Source organism: Heptranchias perlo, chromosome 13, assembly GCF_035084215.1.
Source record: "Heptranchias perlo isolate sHepPer1 chromosome 13, sHepPer1.hap1, whole genome shotgun sequence".
NCBI classification, from domain to species: Eukaryota; Metazoa; Chordata; class Chondrichthyes; order Hexanchiformes; family Hexanchidae; genus Heptranchias; species Heptranchias perlo.
In genome coordinates this window covers 63,934,191-63,958,004 of record NC_090337.1, presented here as the reverse complement: position 1 = coordinate 63,958,004, position 23,814 = coordinate 63,934,191, and the positions used below count along the sequence as shown (strand labels likewise).

General features: G+C 47.9%; 1 protein-coding gene across 3 annotated transcripts in view; it reads left to right on the top strand.

Moving 5' to 3' along the window:
* dzip1l (DAZ interacting zinc finger protein 1-like) overlaps positions 1 to 5,921 on the top strand; it is a 300,747-nt gene extending 294,826 nt beyond the window's left edge. For all 3 annotated transcript variants that reach the window (XM_067995596.1, XM_067995594.1, XM_067995593.1), the window contains exon 17: positions 613 to 5,921. In XM_067995596.1, coding sequence (XP_067851697.1) covers positions 613 to 704 — 92 coding nt within the window. In that variant the 3' untranslated portion in view covers positions 705 to 5,921. The remainder of the gene's footprint in view (positions 1 to 612) is intronic.
* The last annotated feature ends 17,893 nt before the right edge of the window (positions 5,922 to 23,814 follow it).

The following is a 23,814-nucleotide window of genomic DNA, read 5'->3' as shown; positions in this document are numbered from 1 at the left end:
TTAGCTGTTTAATTGATCAGAGTCATTACATTCAATCACAAACACCTTTCCAATTGTCAAAGATTGGCTATCCCCCATTCAATAGTGGCAAACGGCTGTTGCCCTAATGGAATTATGAGAGATGTAATTGCCTACTGTTTTTTGTTTCAGTATAACTTCAAAGGGGTTTGGATCATATTTCTGTGGGTAAGTGATGATCCCAAGCCACTCTAGCACAGATGAAAGAATAAGGCCCAGCCTAGGGTAGTGGGTTTGATTGATAGCTGTATCTGGGATCTCCAATCACAGGTTTACAATGGGCTTCAGGTGGGTCTTGAATTTAATGAAGTGGATCACAAAGACTGGTCTCTAAAGGTCCGCGGCACAGTTGAGGAGACAAAGTAAGGTATGGGACGGCTGGTTGTGTGGTGACTGTGCTTGTGGAAGAGATGTCCTGTTTCCTACACCCAGTTGCAGTGAATGTGAGGTAGTCAGGGGGCTTCCGGGACATGGTGGTCCTTTATTTCAGCGCAACCACATCTGGCACAAAGCGGCCAGTAAGTGAAGGGCAGGATTGTCCATCTTCTGTTTGAGCAGGAAGAAAGAATTGAATCGGTTTCCCTCTTGTTTCAGGGCTGAAGGAGGCCGGCACCGGGACTTCACTGAAGAGCAGCAGTTTTGCCACAGTAACAGACATCAGTGATTCCGAATTCAATTTCCCATGAGCGTGTATTGCTTCGATCAAGAGAGCTGTTCCAGTTCAGCCTTGCTGCTGTGGTGGGGGGAATGATGGTGTGCGTTTAGTGGGCAGCTGTGCAGAGATGTTTCGTTGTGAACCTTGCCATTAACTTGAATTGCCCATTTGTTATGGTTGCCAACTCTGGTTGGACGTATTCCTGGAGGCTTCATCACATGACCTCCCACCCCCACGCTCCCGCCATTGGTCGCCCCACACATCCATCCTCATGGCATCACCTACCTGTGCCAATTGGAAAGCGAACAGATGTCATTACTCGATTGGATAATTCTTGACTCTCAGTCAAACAGCTTTTTTTTTAACCATTCCCAACATTTTTATAACTAATAAACAAAGCAAAACAAAGAGATTCACAAGGATGATACCAGAACTGAGAGGATATACTGATCAGGAAAGGCTGAACAGGCTGGGGCTCTTTTCTCTGGAGAAGAGAAGGCTGAGGGGTGACGTGATTGAGGTCTTTAAGATAATGAAAGGGTTTGATAAAGTGGACATAGAGAAAATGCTTCCACTTGTGGGGCGTCCAAAACTAGAGGTCATCAATATAAAATAGTTGCTAATAAATCCAATAGGGAATTCAGGAGAAAGTTCTTTATCCAAAGAGTGATAAGAATGTGGAACTCGCTACTGCAAGAGTAGTTGAGGCAAATAGTATAGATACATTTAAGGGGAAGCTAGATAAGCACATGAGGGAGAAAGGAATAGAAGGGTATGCTGATAGGGTTAGAATACGTAGGGAGGGAGGAGGCTCGTGTGGAGCATAAACACCGGCATGGACCAGTTGGGCCGAATGGCCTGTTTCTGTGCTGTAGTTTCGATGTAACTCGATGTAAAAGCACGCAAAGAAAATGATGATGAAACACACGTTGTTTTTAAAGCCTTGATGATTTTTCTCCTGGGTTGCTTGCAGCAGTGTCCTGGAGATTAATCTTTAATTCCTGGAGACTCCAGGACAATCCTGGAGTTGACAACCCTACTGTTTGTACTCTTCACATTCTGTCCTGTATCTATAAAGATAGGATGTTTCTGCCTGTCCAATACCAGCACGTAAACCTGTGTAAATCTGTCTGAAGGGTGCCCACATCATAGGCCCGTTTGGAGCCTATTCTGTGCAGGTGCTTAGTTGTTACTGAACACTTGGGCCCTGAATCTCTACAGGGTTCTCCTGATCTCCTGCCTTAACTTCGGTGGGATATCGGCACGATTCCCCGGAGAGATGCCGTAAACGGCCATTTGGGTTGCGTCTCCAGGGGTTGCGCCGATCTCTTGCCGGAGAACTCCCGCTGGAATTTCAGGCGCTAGGTCATAAGAGTTTTTAGGAACAGGAAAGAGCTGTTGGGCCCCAGCAAACCCGTCCCTTTTTGATAGATCTCAACCCCACACACCTGATTTCTCTTCATATCCCCACCTCCTTCTGTCTCTCCAGAAATGCATCATCGATTGTCTCTTGAATCGACACTCTCTCCTTCAATGCCTTCTCTGGTAACTCATTCCACAACTCTTTTACCCTTTGTGTAAAATATAGTTCCACCTGACTTCCCGACTTACTCTTAATCTCCTCATTTCCAACTTGTGGCCCTTGGGGATTTGAAACCTTTGCTGTAGTGAACAAATTGTCTGGTCCAATAGTTATCACGTGACCTGAAATTGATGGCAGTAATGCTTTTGACCAACAGAGCGTTGTATATTGCATATTGTATACACCCTGAGTGTCCTTACTTGTGCAGGCCATAATTCTCTATTGCACTGTCTGCCAGGGGTGCAGCTAACAGTCGCTAAAGGTTCAAATGCCTTCGAAAGCTGTCTAGCTCGGTCAAGATATCAGCCAATTAATGCAAGCACTCTCTTTGTTTCCTCCCCCCCCACTCCCATTCACTTACTACAGACCAGGATCAGGTGAGATGCTCGTTGCCGGGCTGCTTATGTCCACCTGCTGGAAGGCCAGAGGACTTTCTCCATCAAAATGTTGTCTTTTCCCGTGACGGAGATTTCCAGCCTCCACACAGCACTTCCCTGCACAACTCAACTCCCAATCTCAGTGGGCGGGGTGGGGAGGGAGGGGCAGGGAGAGGAAGAATCAAACCTTCGATCGTGCTGTCTGTAGCATTGCGTGACAGTGGGGTTGGCAATTCTGGCCATCTCTCAGGAGGTTTCACAACATGATCTCCCACCTCCAACCTCCCCACCTCCACGCTCCCTCTATTGGTACAAAAGTAAGAAAGTCACGATGAACCTTTATAAAGCACTGGTTCAACCACAACTGGAGTATTGTGTCCAGTTCTGGACACCGCACTTTAGGAAAGATGAGAGGGTACAGAAGAGATTTACTAGAATGATTCCAGGGATGAGGGACTTCAGTTACGTGGATAGACTGGAGAAGCTGGGATTGTTCTCCTTGGAACAGAGATGGTTGCGAGGAGATTTGATAGAGGTATTCAAAATCATGAAGGGTCTAGACAGAGTAGGTAGAGAGAAACTGTTCCCATTGGCGGAAGGGTCAAGAACCAGAGGACATAGATTTAAGGTGATTAGCAAAAGAACCAAAGGTGACATGAGGAAAAACTTTTTTACACAGCGAGTGGTTAGGATCTGGAATGCACTGCCTGAGGGGGTGGTGGAGGCAGATTTAATCATGGCTTTCAAAAGGGAACTGGATAAGTACTTGAAGGGAAAAAATTTGCAGGGCTACGGGGATAGGGCGGGGGAGTCGGACTAGCCGAATTGCTCTTGCATAGAGCCGGCACGGACTCGATGAGCCGAATGGCCTCCTTCTGTGCTGTAACCATTCTATGATTCTATGATCACCTGACATGTCCACCCTTCCTGTGCCAATTGGATAGTGAACAGACTCTTCGCTACCCAATTGGATGGTACGTGACTGTCAATCAAACAGCTGTTTCTCCCCCATCTCCAATATTTTGACAACCAATAAATGAATGTGTTTAAACTAAATGAAAAAAACTCTTTTTTTAAATTCCCCTATGATTTTTCTCCCAGCTTGCTTGTCTGGGAGAATAATCTTTAATTCCTGGAGACTCCAAGACAATCCTGAAGAGTTGCCAACTCCAGTTGGAAGTATTCCTGGAGAGTTGCCAACTCAGTTTGGGTGTATTCTTGGAGGTTCCATCACTTGACCTCCCACCTCTAACTGCCCCGCCCAGTCAAACAGCCTTTTTTCCCATCTCCAATATTTTTATAACTAATAAACAAAAGTGTTCAAAGAAACCATTTGCTGTCAGAATAACGGTGAGTCTAATGGCGCTCATCGTTATTTATGCGCAAATCGCACTGCAATTTCAGGCGAGGAGCAGATGCGCCGTTAAATGCGAAAATCCAAAAGTTTCTGTCGTTAGCTTCGTGAAAACGACACCTCGCTGCCTGCCTCACCGTTGAAATGAATTGAACGGTGTGAAGTTGCTGTGTTTGCCCAGTAGATACGAACTAAACTCGTCACAGGAAGTTAAATCTTGTCCATTTCAGTCTAAGTACCATTTTAACGATGTGATGTGTGAATTATTACCAGTCAACATCCATGGCACTGAAAATGATCCATTACAGGCGTGGAGTCTCATTCCATCAGGTTTTAAATGTTGTTGGAGATTATATAAAAATATTTTAATTACATTTTTTTAAACTTTTCCTTTCTGTCTCTTTTTCTCTTTCTTCCAATCTAATCTTTCTTTCCCCCTCTTTACTTCTCTTTCTGTACCTGATTTGACGTTGAATTCGATATTGTAACTTGCACTTCCTGGTTCAGACGCTGCACTGTTCATTTAATCTTTCAATCCGATTGGTTAATGGGATAGACAGTTGCTTGCCCTGTTCACACAGGTCCCAGATGCCCTGTAGAGGGCGTTGCGCCGTTTCCATCTCGCATTCCCAGCAACTTTCAGTGCAAAATCTCACGGAGATTAAACGGTCAAGGGAAAGTCTAACTAACTGCGGGCACTGTTCATTCACCCGCTACAGCGAATTCTGGGCCAACTTGTTTTTAATGCCCCTGTGATTTTTCCCCCGGGTTGCCCGCAGGAGTGTCCAATTCCTGGAGACTCCAGGGCAATCCTGGTGAGTTGGCAACCCAACGTGTAAGTGCTCCAACACAGGGTTTGTAGACCACCCCAGACATTGTATTGACACCCAGCCTCACTTTGTGTACTAAACTCCCCCTCATCGCTGTTCACTGGTCTCCACTGTGTGTTGTTATGGAACTCTTTGGTGCCTGATCAGTGCTTTGTAAAGGAGCTGCCTTAGAGGGAAGGAAGATTAAATCAGAGAAAAATCAGCTACGTTTTCATTTTAACGCCTCCTTGGCTGTGCCGTTGAAAGGTTCCAATTGAAACATTCACCCAGTCTTTTAATAGATGCTGACGGACTTGCCCTGAATTTGTAGCATGATCATATCAGATTACCAGCAGTCACGCTTTCTGTTATCACGTTTACAGGAAGCAGCACCGTGAGATGGGTTTGAGCTGATTTGTTTCCCGAGGCCAGCACGAGTGCCACCTGGTGCCCAAAAGGTGGGTGCCGTGCCATCTGAACATATCCCTGCCCAGGGCAACTCGCTAAGATGGCCGTTCCTGGGCAGCCGGTCACAATGAGTCCCATTGTCCTACTAGGAGATCCAGGAGGTGATTTTAACCTAACCCGCCCGTTGAAGTCAATGGGTAGTTATATTGGGCGGGGTGTAAAACCAGCGTTCCGCCCGGTCCCGTGGGATTCCCGCCCTGTGAGTTAGGTTAAAATGACCCCTCCAACGTCGGGAACCGATGCCACCTAGCACCTGACCCACGCAACGTAACAGCGGCAGCATGGGATCAAGGCTCAAACAGGAGGATTGGTTGGGACTCGGACTGATTCGATTGGACGGGCCGGGGGGGGACTCGCATTTCCCAATGTCCGCCAGATGGAATGACGCACGTGAAACTCTACCCCACCAAAGGCCAAACAACGTGCGCGTCCCCTTCTGTGTTATTTTAGAGAATTTTAGCTTGCAAGTTCTACTTTAGTAATTGGTTGGTTTTTTTAAGTGGTTTTTGCTTCAGGTTAAACTTATATTTAAAGTGTTACCCGGGCGGACATCTTCATATCGGTGGTATAATGAACCTTGTTTTTTATATTTCTTTTTTCACGAAAATGCAATTTTAATTTTTGTAAATTAATCTGAAATAAAACAAAGTTTTGTGTTTGTCGCATCCACGAGCTCTCGCTGATTGTTTGCAGATTTTTATGCACTAACCAGGATAGAATTATTGATTAGCAGAAGGCCTGACAGTTCTACATCAAAAACTGACAGTTTAAACAGGTGGGTTGAAATAATTGTAAACGTTTGAAAGTTGTAACTGATGGTAGAAGTAAGTAAAACTAGTTGAAAAGTTCAAGCACTAACAAGTTTAACTGGCAAATAGTCGCACTGTATTCTGAGATTCCTAAGGCCATGAGAACCTGAGATGTAAGTAACCCCATACATTTCCTCTGATTAATGGAGTTTATGTTAATGACCAAGGCCGACTCTATCCTATATTTTTAAAATGTTGTCCGTCTGGTAAATTATACAGACTCAGTGCCTGCAATTTCCACGGCTGTTCTCCCAGACCGATCGGTACAGGCATTGTCTCCGATCGTTCTCCCCGATCGTTCTCCCCGATCGTTCACCCCGATCCTTCTCCCCGATCGTTCACCCCGATCGTTCTCCCCGATCGTTCTCCCCGATCGTTCTCCCCAAATGTTCTCCCAGATCGTTCTCCCCGATCGTTCACCCCGATCGTTCTCCCCGATCCTTCTCCCCGACCCTTCTCCCCGATCGTTCACCCCGATCGTTCTCCCCGATCGTTCTCCCGGATCGTTCTCCCCGAACGTTCTCCCGGATCGTTCTCCCGGATCGTTCTCCCCGATCGTTCTCCCGGATCGTTCTCCCCGAACGTTCTCCCGGATCGTTCTCCCGGATCGTTCTCCCCGATCGCTCTCCCGGATCGTTCTCCCCGATCGTTCTACCCGATCGTTCTACCCGATCGTTCTCCCGGATCGTTCTCCCCGATCGTTCTCCCCGATCGTTCTCCCCGATCGTTCTCACCGATCGTTCTCCCCGATCGTTCTCCCTCATCATTCTCCCCGATCGTTCTCCCCGATCGTTCTCTCCGATCGTTCTACCCGATCGTTCTCCCCGGGTATTCTCCCCGATCGTTCTCACCGATCGTTCTCCCCGATCGTTCTCCCCCATCGTTCTCCCCGATCCTTCTCCCCGATCGTTCACCCCGATCGTTCTCCCCGATCGTTCTCCCCTATCGTTCTCCCCGATCGTTCACCCCGATCGTTCTCCCCGACCGTTCTCCCCGATCCTTCTCCCCGATCGTTCTCCCCGATCCATCTCCCCGATCTTTCACCCCGATCCTTCTCCCCGATCGTTATCCCCCATCCTTCTCCCCGATCGTTCTCCCCGATCATTCACCCCGATCCTTCTCCCCGATCCTTCTCCCCGATCGTTCTCCCCGATCGTTCTCCCCGATCGTTCTCCCCGGGCGTTCTCCCCGGGTGTTCTCCCCGATCGTTCTCCCCGGACGTTCTCCCTGATCGTTCTCCCCGATCGTTCTCCCCGATCGTTCTCCCCGGGCGTTCTCCCCGATAGTTCTCCCCGATCGTTCTCCCCGATCCTTCCCCCGATCGTTTTCCCCGATCGTTCTCCCCGATCGTTCTACCCGATCGTTCTCCCCGAGCGTTCTCCCCGAGCGTTCTCCCCGATCGTTCTCCCCGAGCGTTCTCCCCGATCCTTCTCCCCGATGGTTCTCCCCGATCCTTCTCCTCGATCCTTCTCCCCGATCGTTCTCCCCGATCGTTCTCCCCGATCGTTCTCCCCGATCGTCCTCCCCGATCCTTCTCCCCGATCCTTCTCCCCGATCGTTCTCCCCGATCGTTCTCCCCGAGCGTTCTCCCCGATCGTTCTCCCCGAGCGTTCTCCCCGATCCTTCTCCCCGATCCTTCTCCCCGATCGTTCTCCCCGATCCTTCTCCCCGATCGTTCTCCCCGATCCTTCTCCCCGATCGTTCTCCCCGATCCTTCTCCCCGATCGTTCTCCCCGATCCTTCTCCCCGATCGTTCTCCCCGATCGTTCTCCCCGATCCTTCTCCCCGATCCTTCTCCCCGATCGTTCACCCCGATCGTTCTCCCCGATCGTTCTCCCCTATCGTTCTCCCCGATCGTTCACCCCGATCGTTCTCCCCGACCGTTCTCCCCGATCCTTCTCCCCGATCGTTCTCCCCGATCCATCTCCCCGATCTTTCACCCCGATCCTTCTCCCCGATCGTTATCCCCCATCCTTCTCCCCGATCGTTCTCCCCGATCATTCACCCCGATCCTTCTCCCCGATCCTTCTCCCCGATCGTTCTCCCCGATCGTTCTCCCCGATCGTTCTCCCCGGGCGTTCTCCCCGGGTGTTCTCCCCGATCGTTCTCCCCGGACGTTCTCCCTGATCGTTCTCCCCGATCGTTCTCCCCGATCGTTCTCCCCGGGCGTTCTCCCCGATAGTTCTCCCCGATCGTTCTCCCCGATCCTTCCCCCGATCGTTTTCCCCGATCGTTCTCCCCGATCGTTCTACCCGATCGTTCTCCCCGAGCGTTCTCCCCGAGCGTTCTCCCCGATCGTTCTCCCCGAGCGTTCTCCCCGATCCTTCTCCCCGATGGTTCTCCCCGATCCTTCTCCTCGATCCTTCTCCCCGATCGTTCTCCCCGATCGTTCTCCCCGATCGTTCTCCCCGATCGTCCTCCCCGATCCTTCTCCCCGATCCTTCTCCCCGATCGTTCTCCCCGATCGTTCTCCCCGAGCGTTCTCCCCGATCGTTCTCCCCGAGCGTTCTCCCCGATCCTTCTCCCCGATCCTTCTCCCCGATCGTTCTCCCCGATCCTTCTCCCCGATCGTTCTCCCCGATCCTTCTCCCCGATCGTTCTCCCCGATCCTTCTCCCCGATCGTTCTCCCCGATCCTTCTCCCCGATCGTTCTCCCCGATCGTTCTCCCCGATCCTTCTCCCCGATCGTTCTCCCCGATCGTTCTCCCCGATCGTTCTCCCCGATCGTCCTCCCCGATCCTTCTCCCCGATCCTTCTCCCCGATCGTTCTCCCCGATCGTTCTCCCCGATCGTTCTCCCCGATCGTCCTCCCCGATCCTTCTCCCCGATCCTTCTCCCCGATCCTTCTCCCCGATCCTTCTCCCCGATCGTTCTCCCCGATCGTTCTCCCCGATCGTTCTCCCCGATCGTCCTCCCCGATCCTTCTCCCCGATCCTTCTCCCCGATCGTTCTCCCCGATCGTTCTCCCCGATCCTTCTCCCCGATCGTACTCCCCGATCGTCCTCCCCGATCCTTCTCCCCGATCCTTCTCCCCGATCGTTCTCCCCGATCGTCCTCCCCGATCCTTCTCCCCGATCCTTCTCCCCGATCGTTCTCCCCGATCGTCCTCCCCGATCCTTCTCCCCGATCCTTCTCCCCGATTGTTCTCCCCGATCGTTCTCCCCGATCCTTCTCCCCGATCGTACTCCCCGATCGTTCTCCCCGATCATTCACCCCGATCCTTCTCCCCGATCGTTCTCCCCGATCGTTCTCCCCGGGCGTTCTCCCCGATCGTTCTTCCCGGGCATTCTCCCCAATCGTTCTCCCCCATCATTCTCCACGATCGTTCTCCCCCATCGTTCTCCCCGGGCGTTCTCCCCGATCGTTCTCCCCCATCGTTCTCCCCGATCCTTCTCCCCCATCGTTCTCCCCGATCGTTCTCCCCGGGCGTTCTCCCCGATCGTTCTCTCCGATCGTTCTCCCCGATCGTTCTCCCCCATCGTTCTCCCCCATCGTTCTCCCCGATCGTTCTCCCCGGGCGTTCTCCCCGGGCATTCTCCCCGATCGTTCTCCCCGATCGTTCTCCCCGATCGTTCTCCCCGGGCGTTCTCCCCGATCGTTCTCCCCGGGCGTTCTCCCTGATCGTTCTCCCGGATTGTTCTCCCCGATCGTTCTCCCCGATCGTTCTCCCCGATCGTTCTCCCCGGGCATTCTCCCCGATCGTTCTCCCCGGGCGTTCTCCCCGATCGTTCTCCCGGATCGTTCTCCCCGATCGTTCTCCCCGATCGTTCTCCCCCATCGTTCTCCCCGATCCTTCTCCCCGATCCTTCTCCCCGATCCTTCTCCCCGTTCGTTCTCCCCGATCGTTCTCCCCCATCGTTCTCCCCGATCGTTCTCCCCGATCATTCTGCCTGATCATTCTCCCCGGTTGTTCTCCGACGGCAGAAACGCCGGAGAAGTGTAAACAGCTAAAAATGGCCGATCTTCTGCCGAAGTTACAGCGGGAGGCCAGTAATAGTGACCATGAAGCTGTCAAATTGTCGTAAAAACCGATCTGGTTCACTAATCTGGTCCTTTAGGGAAAGAAACCTGCGGTCCTTACCCAGTCTGGCCTATTTGTGACTCCAGTCCCACACCAACGTGGTTGACTCTTTGACTCTTGACTGCCCTCTGGAGTGGTCTGGAAACCAATCAGTTACCATCACCTTCTCAGGGCAACTAAGGATGGGCAATAAATGCCAACCTTGCTGGTGATACCCACATCCCAAAAATGAATTCTTAAAAAATTATGATGGATGAAAAGATAATTTTGGATAAGTTAGTTCAATCCTGAGTGAGGAAATTACCATGGCATTAGAAATTATATTTCAGGGCTCTGTTGAATGTGGATGTGAGCTGGAGGACTGGAGAGTGGCCAACGTGGTACCTATTTTTAAAAGGGGGCACAGAGCTAATCTGGGTAAATACAGGCCGGTTAGCTTAACATCTGTGGTAGGGAAAATTTTAAGTCTAATTAAGGGTGAAATTCCCACGTATCTAGATAAAAAGGAAATAGTTAGAGGTAGCCAGCGCAGATTTCAAAAGGAACGATTGTGCTTGACAAACTTCATGGAATCTTTGAGGAGGTAACAGGTATTGTAGATCGGAAATGAGTGGACTTTGGGAAAACCTTTGATATGGTTCCAGATGGGAGATTACAAGACAAGATTAAATTGTATGGAATTAGGGGAGTTTAGCAAATGGAATTAAAATTGGTCAGAAGGAGAAAACAGTTACTAGGAGTGCACAGGAAAATAGGAACAGGAGTAGGCCATTCAGCCCCTCGTGGCTGCTCCGCCATTTGATAAGATCATGGCTGATCTGTGATCTAACTCCATATACCTGCCTTTGGCCCATATCGCTTAATACCTTTGGTTGCCAAAAAGCTATCTATCGCGCATTTAAATTTAGCAATTGAGCTAGTATCAATTGCCGTTTGTGGAAGAGAGTTCCAAACTTCTACCATCCTGTGTGTAGAAATGTTTTCTAATCTCACTCCTGAAAGGTCTGGCTCTAATTTTTAGACTGTGCCCCCTACTCCTAAAATCCCCAACCAGCGGAAATAGTTTCTCTCTATCCACCCTCTCCGTTCCCCTTAATATCTTATAAACTTCGATCAGATCGCCCCTTAACCTTCGAAACTCCAGAGAATACAACCCCAATTTGTGTAATCTCTCCTCGTAACTTAACCCTTGAATTCTGGGTATCATTCTAGTAAACCTACGCTGCACTCCCTCCAAGGCCAATATGTCCTTCTGAAGGTACGGTGCCCAGAACTGCTCACAGTACTCCAGGTGCGGTCCAACCAGAGTTTTGTATAGCTGCAGCATAACTTCTGCCTCCTTGTACTCTAGTCCTCTAGATATAAAGGCCAGCATTCCATTTGCCTTCTTGATTATTTTCTGCACCTGTTCATGACACTTCAATGATCTATGTACCTGAATCCCTAAGTCCCTTTGGACATCCACTGTTTTTAACTTTTTACCATTTAGAAAGTACCCTGTTCTATCCTTTTTTGATCCAAAGTGGATGACCTCACATTTGTCTGCATTGAATTCCATTTGCCACAGTTTTGCCCATTCACCTAATCTATCAATATCGCTTTGTAATTTTATGTTTTCATCTACACTGCTTACAATGCCACCAATCTTTGTGTCATCGGCAAACTTAGATATGAGACTTTCTATGCTTTCATCTAAATCATTAATAAACATTGTGAGTAAAAGGACTAGGCAGGTAGACCAGGAGTCCCCTGGGGCCATCTCCCTCTCAAACAGATATTCTGCTTTAGATACTGTTGGGGGAGATGGCTTATCAGGGGAAAGCAGCAAGAGCCAAGTTCGGGGCACCACGGGCGGCTCTGCTGCACAGGAAGGGAGGAAGAAGAGTGGCAGGGCTATAGTGATAGGGGATTCAATTGTAAGGGGGACAGATAGGCATTTCTGCGGCCGCAAACGTGACTCCAGGATGGTATGTTGACTCCCTGGTGCTAGGGTGAAGGATGTCACGGAGCGGCTGCAGGGCATTCTGGAGGGAGAGGGTGAACAGCCAGTAGTCGTGGTCCATATTGGTACCAACGACATAGGTAAAAAAAAGGGATGAGGTCCTGCAAGGTGAATTTAAGGAGTTAGGAGATAAATTAAAAAGCAGGACTTCAAAGGTAGTGATCTCAGGATTACTACCGGTGCCACGTGCTAGTGAGTATAGGAACAGGAGAATAGACCGGATGAATGCGTGGCTGCAGGGATGGTGCAGGAGGGAGGGATTTAGATTCCTGGGACATTGGGACCGGTTCTGGGGAAGGTGGGACCTGTACAAGCGGGACGGGTTACACCCGAGCAGGACCGGGACCAATGTCCTCGCGGGGGTGTTTGCTAGTGCTGTTGGGGAAGGTTTCAACTGGAGTGGCAGGGGGATGGGAACCTGAGAGGGGAGTCAGAAGGGAGTAAAGTTGAGAGCAGCAAGAGAGGGGAAGACCCAGGGGAAATTTACAATACAGACAGTTGTTCAAGAACAAGTGAAAGTGAAAAGCGTAGAGCAGCGGAAAGAAAGCGTACTTTAGGCACGACAGATAAAATAAAAACTAGAAGGCGTAAGGCGATTAACCCAGCATCAAAGCTGAAGGTCAGGCTAGGGTGTGTGGCCCAACTAAGAGTTCCATATACAAATGCACGGAGTATAAGGAATAAATTAAATGAACTACAGGTTCAAATTCAAATTGGAGGGTATGACGTGATAGCTATTACTGAGACATAGCTGCAGGATGGTCAGGATTGGGAACTAAATATACCGGGTTATAAGGTCTACAGGAGAGATAGGGAAAATGGAAGAGGGGGAGGAGTAGCTTTAATGATCAGAGATGAAATCACTTCAATGATAAAGGAGGATATAACGAGAGGTAAGCAGCCAACAGAGACCTTATGGGTTGAATTGAAAAACAGGAAAGGATCTAAGACTATAGTGGGAGTTGTATATAGGAGCCCTGGCAGCAGCTCTGAAGGGCTAGATTGTGTAAATGCAGAGATTAGACAAGCGTGTAAGAAAGGCATAGTGGTCTTAATGGGGGACTTTAACCTTCACATAGATTGGGAAAAGCAGACTAGCAACTGTCAGAAAGGTAGTGAATTTCTTGAGTGTGTTCGGGATAGTTTTCTACAGCAGTATGTCCGAGAGGCAACAAGGGGGCAAGCCATACTAGATTTAGTAATGAGTAATGAACCAGATTTAGTTAATGGCTTAACTGTGCGTGAACGTCTATCCAATAGTGATCATAACATGATCGAGTTCGATGTAGTGTTTGAAAGGGAAAAAAGTGAATCAGCTGCTAAGATTCTAGACTTGGGTAAGGCCGACTTCAATGGGATGAGACAGAGACTGTCCACAGTAAACTGGGCAAATCTGTTAATGGGTAAAACGACTGATGATCAGTGGGAAATGTTTAAAGAAACATTTAACGTGATACAGAACCGGTTTATACCCCTGAGGGGCAAGAACTCTACTTGCCAAAAAAAACAGCCATGGACAACTAAAGAGGTAAGGGAGAGTATAAGACATAAGGAAAGGGCATACAAAAAGGCAAAAAATGGCACAGATCCTGGCGAATGGGAAAGATACAAAAATCAACAAAGGGTCACAAAACAGATAGTAGGAGCTACAAAAAGCGAGTATGAAAAGAAACTCGCAAGGGATATCAAAACCAATACGATGAGCTTTTATAGTTATATTAGGAAAAAGAGGGTGGTCAGGAGCAGTGTTGGCCCCTTAAAAACTGAAAGTGGGGATATTGTCATTGACAATGGGGAAATGGCGGACATGTTGAACAATTACTTTGCGTCAGTATTTACAATAGAAAAAGAGGATAGCATGCCGGAAATCCCAAGAAAACTTATATTGAATCGGGGAGAGAGAGGGAAACCGGGGAATTATAGACCAGTTAGCCTAACATCTGTTGGGCAGTTTTTCAGAATGGCTGGAAGTGGGTAGTGGTGTCTCACATGAGTCAGTTCTGGGGCTCAGTTCCATAGGCACTAGGGCACCCTGTGGCTCAGTTCCACGGACACTAGGGCGCCCTGGGGCTCAGTTCCACGGACACGAGGGCGCCCTGGGGCTCAGTTCCACGGACACTAGGGCGCCCTGGGGCTCAGTTCCAAGGACACTAGGGCGCCCTGGGGCTCAGTTCCACGGACACTAGGGCGCCCTGGGGCTCAGTTCCACGGACACGAGGGTGCCCTGGGGCTCAGTTCCACGGACACTAGGGCGCCCTGGGGCTCAGTTCCACGGACACGAGGGCGCCCTGGGGCTCAGTTCCACGGGCACTAGGGTACCCTGGGGCTCAGTTCCACGGACACGAGGGCGCCCTGGGGCTCAGTTCCACGGACACTAGGGCGCCCTGGGGCTCAGTTCCACGGACACTAGGGCGCCCTGGGGCTCAGTTCCACGGACACTAGGGCGCCCTGGGGCTCAGTTCCATGGACACGAGGGCGCCCTGGGGCTCAGTTCCACGGACACTAGGGCACCCTGGGGCTCAGTTCCATGGACACTAGGGCGTCCTGGGGCTCAGTTCCACGGACACGAGGGCGCCCTGGGGCTCAGTTCCACGGACACTAGGGCACCCTGGGGCTCAGTTCCACGGACACTAGGGCACCCTGGGGCTCAGTTCCATGGACACTAGGGCGCCCTGGGGCTCAGTTCCACGGACACGAGGGCGCCCTGGGGCTCAGTTCCACGGACACTAGGGCACCCTGGGGCTCAGTTCCATGGACACTAGGGCACCCTGGGGCTCAGTTCCATGGACACTAGGGTGCCCTGGGGCTCAGTTCCATGAACCCTGGCTCTTGGTGGGGCCAACCACTGTTTGATATCTTATCCCAGTGACCATTTCTCACGTTTGGGACTGAGCTGTGAAATAATGGGCAGGAGTCTGATATTTCTCCTCGCATGTCCAGGGGCATTTAATCCAATCGCAGTGCTCCTACCACCTGTCTCAGTTGAGATCAGCTACCTTAGGGTGGACAGGGGATCGACCCGGGACTCAGTCCCAGACTGGGGCCTACACAACCTTCAGAAGCCTGCTGGTCCACTTTTCCACCAGATTGGAAGTGTTACAGAAGAATGTAATTATGCCAGCAAACCATGTGCATTAAATAAGGAGAAGACAAATTAACTAATGAGAGAAAATGACTTTAATGACAATAGGGTAGAAATATTGGCCGGTCTATTTGTGCGTGCAGTTACTCAACCAGAGATGAATTAGGCAATTAGTCCCTACTGAGAGTTTATGCAAGTTTGATCAAACAGACTTACAGATGGAAGTGGATGATTACACTTTGATTAATGATACACTATTAATAGTCCAAGAACCTGCTTCCTCCGATATGCTGTTAATTATCACGGTACTTGAACAATGTGAGACATTCCCATTGAGGTGGTTATCCCATTAAAGTGCCGCATTCACAGTGTCTCTATCTCCTCCTCGCCTCACAGTGAAATCTATAAGAAAAGGAAAGTACAAAGCCCTCTGTTTCAATGCCTGTAATTATTTTGTTCCTGGTCATTTCTTAATTTTATTACCACAACTGTGTCTTGACCCTGATCAGTGGTGGGGTCTTGTTTGTACAGGATTAGTCCTGGGGTCATATTTGTACAGGATCAGTGGTGGTGTCATGCTTGTGAAGCATTAGTGCTGGGATCTTGTTTGTGCAGGATCGCTGGTGGGGTTGTGTTTGTGGAGGATCAGTGCTGGAGTCATGTTTGTGGAGGATTGGCAGTGGGATTTTGTTTGTGGAGGATTGGCAGTGGGATTTTGTTTGTGGAGGATTGGCAGTGGGATTTTGTTTATGGAGGATTGGCAGTGGGATTTTGTTTGTGGAGGATTGGCAGTGGGATTTTGTTTGTGGAGGATTGGCAGTGGGATTTTGTTTATGGAGGATTGGCAGTGGGATTTTGTTTATGGAGGATTGGCAGTGGGATTTTGTTTATGGAGGATTGGCAGTGGGTGTATTTTGTGCACAAGTCTCTGTAATGGGACTTGAACCTGTGACCTTCTGACTCAGAAGCAAGATTGCTACCAATGAACCACGGCAAAATTGAAGTGAATGTGCCAGCTGTGGGGGTAAATGGTTAGTGTTTATTAGATTGTTTTGTTCTGTGGGTAACTCCGGTCTCCTAGAAGTTGCTTGTTTGCAGTCATGGAGTTGGAGAGGGATTTTCCATAATTTTTCCTGAACTTCCGCAGGTTTTTATTCCGTCTATTTCCGGAGATTACATTACTAGCGGGTGGATGGTGTGTGTTTGAGGTTACACCATCTACTAGATGGGGAGCCTTGATGGGGCCTCACAGCGCTCTTGTTATTTTCACACGGTTGCATTTTATCCATCAGGGGATGTTCCTTTTGACTCTTTGGGTCGTTAACTGAAGTATTTATTTCTTTTATTATTCTGAATGACTGAATGATGTCCAAATAGTCATAACTGAAGACATACCCTCGCCAAACAAAAACCTGCAAGTAAAATGCCAAATCAATGACTTCCTTATCAATGAGATGGAAGTCTCAGGCAGGCTAAATGGACTCACAACAAATAAATCCCCAAGTTTGGGTGGTATTTATCTCAGAGTGCTGAGAGAGACTAGTGAGAAGATTTGTGAGGCACTGACAATCATTGGGAGTCAATGGACATTAGGGAGATGCCAGTAGATTGGAAATTGGAGCCCATATTCAAAAAGGGACAGACACTGGCGACTACCAGCCCATTAGTCTTACTTCTATTCCATGTGAGATAATGGACTGGGGAATAAAAATGGATGATCTGTACATCGGATTAACAGCAGTCAGCATGGGTTCAGAAGGAGAAGATTCTGCCCGACCAAACTCCTCGACTTTCTCAGGGAAGTGACAACCCAAGTGGACAATGGAAAATCCTACGAGACAGTGTACCTTGACTTCCAGAAGGGTTTTAATAAGTTATAGAGAGTAGAGTTATACGGCACGGATAGAGGCCCTTCGGCCCATCGTGTCCGCGCCGGCCATCAAGCCCTGTCTACTCTAATCCCAGTTCATCGTGGTTCACTCTTAACTGCCCTCTGAAGTAGCCTAGCAAGGACTCAGTTGTATCAAAACGCTACAAAGAATCACTGCACTGATTGTAGCGGTTCAAGAAGAAGCCTCACTACCACCTTCTCAGGACAACTAGCGATGGGTAATAAATGTCGGCCTTGCTAGCGACGCCCACATCCCGAGAATGAATAATGAAAAAAAATGGCTTTTAAGTTAAACTCAAAGCTGTGGGAATTCAGAATAAACCACATGGGATTGGATAGGAAATTGGCTGAAGGGTAAAAGAAAGAGGGGGTACATTTCCGTTGGGATTCTCCCACTCTTACTCCCGTACATTCTCCTGCTCGATTACCATCCCTTCGGTGGAAGAGCCACGGAAACATCTGGAAAAACAATCTAAATACCATTGTCAGTAAATTAGAATTAGAATGAAAATGTAATCAACAGACAGATCTGTTTTATTTTATACATGTGCATGTTTAAGATAGAGGCTATTAGATTTTGAATTAAGATGCTATGCAGATCATCCAAACTCTTGAATTGTAGCTGACCTTGTAACTTGAGCAGTCTAATTACCCCTTTTACAAAAACAATCCTACACGGCCTTATTCCTGTGAAGAGAATGCTGTCGGGTGGTGAGGATGTGACATTTCTTTAATTAGATGGAAGGCTTTTATTGGTCCACTAATGTGACTACTTGAGGTTTTGTTCGTTCTATAACATAGCTTCAGTGCAATGGTTTAATTGGCAGGTATACTGAGAGTCATTTAGCTTCAGGGCTTAAATTGAAGAGACAGTTGGCAGAATGGTGAGTTCTGCACTCTCAGGATAAGAAAGCTGAGCTGAGGTGGAACATTTTCTGGTGCCTCCCAGATTGGGTAACTATCAAACTGTTTAGTTTACGGACACAGCTTGTCAGGTGAAGAGCTCTACGATACAACCTTAATATTGCATGAGCATTACACTACGTGTTACTTTGTACAATCTCTTACATAATAGATATTTTGTACTCATTTAGTACCTGAGTTGTATTACTGTGGAATCCACAATTAAAATATAATAAAGCCTGACCTAAAATGTGCGAAGTGTTTCACTGAAGGTCTCAAACCCAAAAACAGAAAATAAGTGGATACACCAAGGGCACTTTTCTAGGGTTTCCCCCCAAGTGACAACGTATGAGTGGGAGGTCCTCTGCAGAGGTTCACCCCCAACGAGTACTCATTACAGGAGTTAAGTCAGGGTCGGGGGAAGTACTGAATGGGTGACCTCAGAGATCGTTGTTGGGACCACTGCTGTTTCAAATTTATATAGGTGACCTGGGTTCGGAAACTCGAGGCACAGTGGTCAGATTTGCAGATGATCCCAAACTAGGAGGGGCAAAGGAACCAGAGGAGGCAGCTCAGAAATTACAGAATGAGTTGCACAAGAATGATGGTCGATGAAATTAATGTAGTGTGCACAGGAAGGAGAAACAGTACTCCAGGAATGGCTAAAGATGAAGCCAAAAGGGACCCATGAGTCTTAGTAGATTCAATGCTAAACATGTCCAACCGATGCAGAGCAGCGATCAACAAAGCCAATTGGATGATCCATAGCTAAAATCGTAGAAATTAAGTCAGTGGAAGCAATGATCAAACTGTACAGAGCTCTACTCAGATCGTATCTTGAGTTCTACGTCCAGTTTTGGTCGCTAACAAACAAGGGAGACATTCAAGTGTTGGAGACAGTGCAGAGAGGCTGATGTCCAGTGTAAGAGGGATGAGTTATGAGGAAACGATGGATAGACTTGGGCTTTTCAGCCTGGAAAGGAGGCATCTATGAGGTGATCTTACAGAGGCGTATAATATTGTTATGGGTCTGAAGAAAGCAAACTTGGACTATAACTTTAAATTAAACCGCAGGGGTAGAACTGGGGACACAGTAGCAAAAGACAATTTTAGGACTTATATCAGGAAATTCTCCACACAGTGATCAACATGTGGAATAAATGAGAGTGTAGTGGAGACAAGAAACCCGGGAATCATATAAGAAACAATTGGATGCTACAATGGACAAATGTTAGGATCTCTTTGAATGGTTGAAATAAGATGGGCTAAATGGCCTGCCTTGTCTGTAGTTATCTTGTGGTCTGTCAAGTTATTGTATTAGCTCAAGTTAATGTGTTGTAAAACCTGCCGGAAAGTTCCACATGAAAAGCTATTAAATTAAACTCAAAGCTGTGGGAATTCAGAATAGATCCTGGGAATAGTTAAGAAACTGCCTAAAGGGTTAAACAAAAGAGGGGGTAAATTTCCACGGGGGTTCTCCCATTATCAGTTCGACGGAGGAGCCTGGGAAACTCTCGGAAAATGGCGTAAATGCTGTGAAGATGGTGATGTTTGTGATAGAAACTGTTCCAGTTGTTAAAGAAACAGATGCCACAGGGACAAACAGCCCAGCACCGTACCGATACAACCATTTTAAGCAAGGGACACAGATTTATACCTCCCCTGATGGCTCAGTTAATAAAGTCCCCGCTGTTTATAACGGGCATGTTGGTGTGAATGCGATTTGCTCGCTATAGGCGCTGGACGGTAAAATCAAAAAGTGAAATCTTTTTTAAAAAACAGGAAACCTCCACTCAGCGACGGCCTCTCCTGGTTGTTGTCAGTTGCAGCCAGAATCTCATCACTAAGGTAATCGCACTTTAACCAGGTGCGAACAGCTGCTTGAAACTGCCTGAAATCAGCAGAGCCCTTTAAACGGGTAAGTACAGGGTAAGAACTTATTGAACTGCCCAAAATAGTCAACGGGTTTAATAAGTTACAAGCGGCACCTTTGTAATTGACGCCTATGGTGACGGCAAATGGTTAACGCCATTTTCCCGATTATAGGCGGCTGCCCGTGATCAGCGGGGATGGGTGTAAGTGGTGAAGACTGTAATACTTTGCATGGGGTGTTAACTTGGACTGGATTAGCCGGGCCAGCGGTGAGGAGATAGAATTGATCTCCGTGCCCCTGGACCTCAGAAAGAAAAAGCCAAGCAGGAACTTTCCTGATCATTATTCATAGAGTGGGCCTTGTGTGAAGATTGGCCCTGATGTCCTCCTCAGTCAAATAACCTACTGATACTAACTGTCTAGGGACACATCTAGGAAGCCCACTTGGATGGGGAAACCCAGTGCCTCTCAGATGTAGCCCACTACGTCTCATTGCCAACAGGAGGGGAGCAAAGAGAATTGGGGGAAGAAACAGTTTGAGAAAGGTGATTCCAGTGTGTTGTACACTAGGTGGCAGAAAAGGTCCATGAAAGCAACATAAAAAAGTGAACTACCTAATCTGAGGCACTGTGTGGAATATGGCAAACTCCCCCAAATACTGACAGCAAGCTCAGTACAGTCTCTTTCAAACAAAGGGCAGTTTTTCACACAAAGGGTGGTAGAAATCTGGAACTCTCTTGCCCCAAAAGGCTGTGGATACTGGGACAATTGGAGCTTTGAAGGCTGAGATAAGTTTTTGTTGCGTAAGGGTTTCAAGAGATGTGGAGCAAAGGAGGGTAACTGGAGTTGAGGTACGGATCAGCCATTGAATGGCGGAGCAGGCTCGAGGGGCTGAATGGCCAACTTCTGATCCTAATGTTCCTAAAAAGTGGCTGACCCTCAGTAAAGATATTTACAGCCAAGAAGGACGTCATTTGTCCCATCGGGGGAAATTTTAACCCCCAAGAAAGGGGGTTAAAATTTCCCGGGTGGGGCGGGTGGGAAGTTAAAATAAATGAATTTTGCAGTGCGGCTGCAGCCAGCTCCAACGCACCTACTTCCGGGTTTAACAGAGACGTGTTTGGATGCATGCTCGCAAGAGTCGGGTCCCCAATTAGTTTAGGAGACCCCCCCTCCCACCACTGCGATCGACTGCCCCCTCACCTCCCGTGATCACACCTCCTCCCCGCGATCAACCGCTCCCCCCACACCAGCCACATCCGGCCCCGGTAGAAATAGCCCCAGTGTCTCAAGTCTCTTTTTATAACTACAGTTCTGGTCTCCATATAATAAAAACGAAATAGAGGCATTGGAGAATGTGCAACGAAGATACCAGAACTGAGAGGACACACTTATCAGGAAAGGCTGAACAGACTGGGTCTCAGAAGACTGAGGGGCGACCTGATAGAGGTCTTTAAGATAATGAAAGGGTTTGATAGGGTAGACGTAGAGAAAACGTTTCCACTTGTGGGGGAGTCCAAAACTAGAGGTCATCAATATAAGATAGTCACTAATAAATCCAATAGGGAATTCAGGAGAAACGTCTTTACCCAAAGCGTGGTAAGAATGCGGAACTCGCTACCACAAGGAGTAGTTGAGGCAAAAAGTATAGATGCATTTAAGGGGAAGCTAGATAAACACATGAGGGAGAAAGGAATAGAAGGATATGCTGATAGGGTTAGATGAAGTAGGGTGGGAGGAAGCTCGTGTGGAGCATAAATGCTGGCATAGACCAGTTGGGCCAAATGGCCTGTTTCTGTGCTGTAGACTCGATGAGTTCTTCATTCCTGGCATCATCCTGTTGAAGCTATACTGTATGCTCTAATTAATATCCTTTCCATTATGGGGTGTCCAAAACTTTGCATAGTATTCTAATTGGGACCTAACCATTGCCCTGCACAAATTTATCATCACTTCTTTTATCTTGTAATCTGTGCCCCTTTTATAAATCCCCTTTTATAAATCCTCTTTTTTTAAAATCATTTCATCTACCTGTACAAACACTTTCGGGGACTTAAGTCTTTGACTCCCTAGGTCGCTCTGTTCTTCCACACCCTTCAGCATCTTTCCATTCAGTGTATACTCCCATTCCTTGTTTGTCCTTCTCCACGTTAGCTTGCACCTACCCACACCTCTAACTTGTTCCTCTTCCTGAAATCTTTCCCAGTCCTCCTTGCTGCTTGTCAAACTGCCTGATTTTGAATTATCAGCAAATTTTAATATTGCGCTCCCTACACACAAGTCTAATTCATATACAGAGCAGTAGTGGACCCAGAACTGACCACCGGGGTCCAATACTTGTAATTCTTATCAAACCAAGGAACTCTAACCCTTTGTTCCCTGTCCATTTTCAGCCAGGCTGCTACATTTTTTCTCATAGCACATGCCTGAATTTTGGTTAATCTTGTGACAAAGCTAATCAAACACCTTCTGAAAATCCATAAACCCAACATCTGCTGTATTCCTTATATCTATATCATCAGCCATTTCTTCAAAAAGAATCCATTCAATTGTGAAACAAGAATTGCCTTTAACAAATTCCCACTGACAGTCCTTGATTAATCCATGTGTTTCTAAATGCTTACTAATTTTATCTTTAATTAAGAGTTTGCCCACCACTGATGTTAGACTAATAGTTCTATAGTTACTCGCTTTATCCTTCTCTCCTTTCTTGAACTAAAGTTTACATTGACTACCCTTCAGTCCCATGGCACCAGTTATATATTTAACAAGGATTGTAAAATTGTCGCCCGAGCCTCTGACTTCTTTCAACAGCCCAGGCTGCAGCCTTCAGATCCCGGTGACTTATCCACCTTGAATGCTCCTATTTATTTTTTGGACCAAATTCCATCTCTACAGTTGTCTCTGATCATTGTTTCACACTCCCCTCTAGTACACCTGCATTCTCAATTTCATCACCATTTGTAAAAACTGAAGCAAAATATTTATTTAAAATATCCCCCCATAACTTCATCCTCTACATTTGGACTCCTATCTTCATCCTTGAGCAGTTCTACTCCCTCAACCTTCTATTTCCTTACAATTTCCCTGTATATTATCTGCTGGCCTTTTTCTCTTTCATACTCTTTTTTGGCCCTTCTAATCTGCCCTTTCACCCACCCCCCCCTTCAACTACATTTTCCCCCCATTATATTCCTCACTATTTTCTTAAGTATAATTAGCTCAACTTTTATCAATTGCCTCCTTTATAATATTCAGTTTAGTTTTAATCTCTCTAGCCAACGTCCCAGACTCTTCCATCACCATCCCTGGGTAAGTCCTGTCCCACCGGCAGGACAGACCCACCAGAGGTGGCGGTACAGTGATATACAGTCAGGAGGGAGTGGCCCTGGGAGTCCTCAACATTGACTCTGGACCCCATGAAATCTCATGGCATCAGGTCAAACATGGGCAAGGAAACCTCCTGCTGATTACCACCTACCGTCCTCCCTCAGCTGATGAATCAGTCCTCCTACATGTTGAGCACCACTTGGAGGAAGCACTGAGGGTAGCAAGGGCACAAAATGTACTCTGGGTGGGGGACTTCAATGTCCATCACCAAGAGTGGCTCGGTAGCACCACTACTGACCGAGCTGGCCGAGTCCTGAAGGACATAGCTGCTAGACTGGGCCTGCGGCAGGTGGTGAGTGAACCAACACGAGGGAAAAACTTACTTGACCTCGTCCTCACTAATCTACCTGTCGCAAATGCATCTGTCCATGACAGTATTGGTAGGAGTGACCACCGCACAGTCCTCGTGGAGATGAAGTACCGTCTTCGCACTGAGGACACCATCCAACGTGTTGTGTGGCACTACCACCGTGCTAAATGGGATAGATTCAGAACAGATCTAGCAGCTCAAAACTGGGCATCCATGAGGCGCTGTGGGCCATCAGCAGCAGCAGAATTGTATTCCAGCACAATCTGTAACC